Consider the following 800-nt stretch of genomic DNA (forward strand, 5'->3'; position numbering starts at 1 on the left):
GGGAGCGCGAGTACCGGGTCTTCCGGCAACCTACTGCTGAGCAGTGGCGCGAGCACGGGTGGTAATGGCGGCTCCGTGTTGGTGAGTGTGGGCGATGGCTCATTGGGGAGTGGCGGGAATATAGTTATTGGAGCTGGATCAGCTATGGATAGTACTGGTGGGCGGATTGATATCGTAAGTGGATCTTCAGGAGGATATGGTAGCAGCAGCGGATCAGTGTTCTTTGGATCCGTAAGTAGTGGTATTACAGGTGCCGTCATTGTGAGCTCTGGTACTAGTAGTGCCGGTGCGTCTGGTCTTGTGACAGTATCGTCCGGAGCAAGCTCGGGTGGCACGAGTGGACAGTTAAATATTAGTGCTGGAAGCAGTATTGGGGCCGCTGGTGTTGGCGGTGCCGTTTCTGTCTCGGGTGGTTTGACAAGCGGCACTGTTGGTATCGGTGGTGCTATGTCCGTCTCAGGTGGCACGGCGATCGTCGCAGCAGGTGTAGGTGGCAAGACGTCCATGTCTGGTGGCACCGGCGGTAGTACAGGTACTGGCGGCGCGTTGGAGTTAACCGGTGGTGTGGGAGGAAGTACTGGTGGTGCACTATCGGTTGCTAGCGGACGCGCGTCAAGCGGTTTCAGCGGTTCTGTGCTATTGACCTCGGGAACGTTAGATGGGACAGCGACGGCATTCAGCGGTGCTGTGACTATCGCGTCTGGCGCTGCGTCTTCAGGCTCGAGTGGCCCGATCACCGTGTCCACTGGCGCGTCGACAAGTGACGGTGCTGGCGGTACAATTTCGTTGTCCGTTGGTGA

At 57.8% G+C, this 800-nt stretch overlaps 1 protein-coding gene across 1 annotated transcript in view; it reads left to right on the plus strand.

The window, feature by feature from the left end:
• Positions 1 to 71: 71 nt before the first annotated feature.
• PPTG_23084 (hypothetical protein) overlaps positions 72 to 800 on the plus strand; it is a gene marked incomplete at its 3' end in the record, with an annotated part of 13280 nt that continues 12551 nt past the window's right edge. Inside the window, exon 1 of the mRNA XM_008908331.1 lies at positions 72 to 775. Within this exon, the coding sequence (XP_008906579.1) occupies positions 145 to 775 (631 nt within the window). The 5' untranslated portion in view covers positions 72 to 144. The remainder of the gene's footprint in view (positions 776 to 800) is intronic.

Source organism: Phytophthora parasitica (assembly GCF_000247585.1).
Source record: "Phytophthora parasitica INRA-310 unplaced genomic scaffold supercont2.29, whole genome shotgun sequence".
In the NCBI taxonomy this organism is placed as follows: Eukaryota; Oomycota; class Peronosporomycetes; order Peronosporales; family Peronosporaceae; genus Phytophthora; species Phytophthora nicotianae.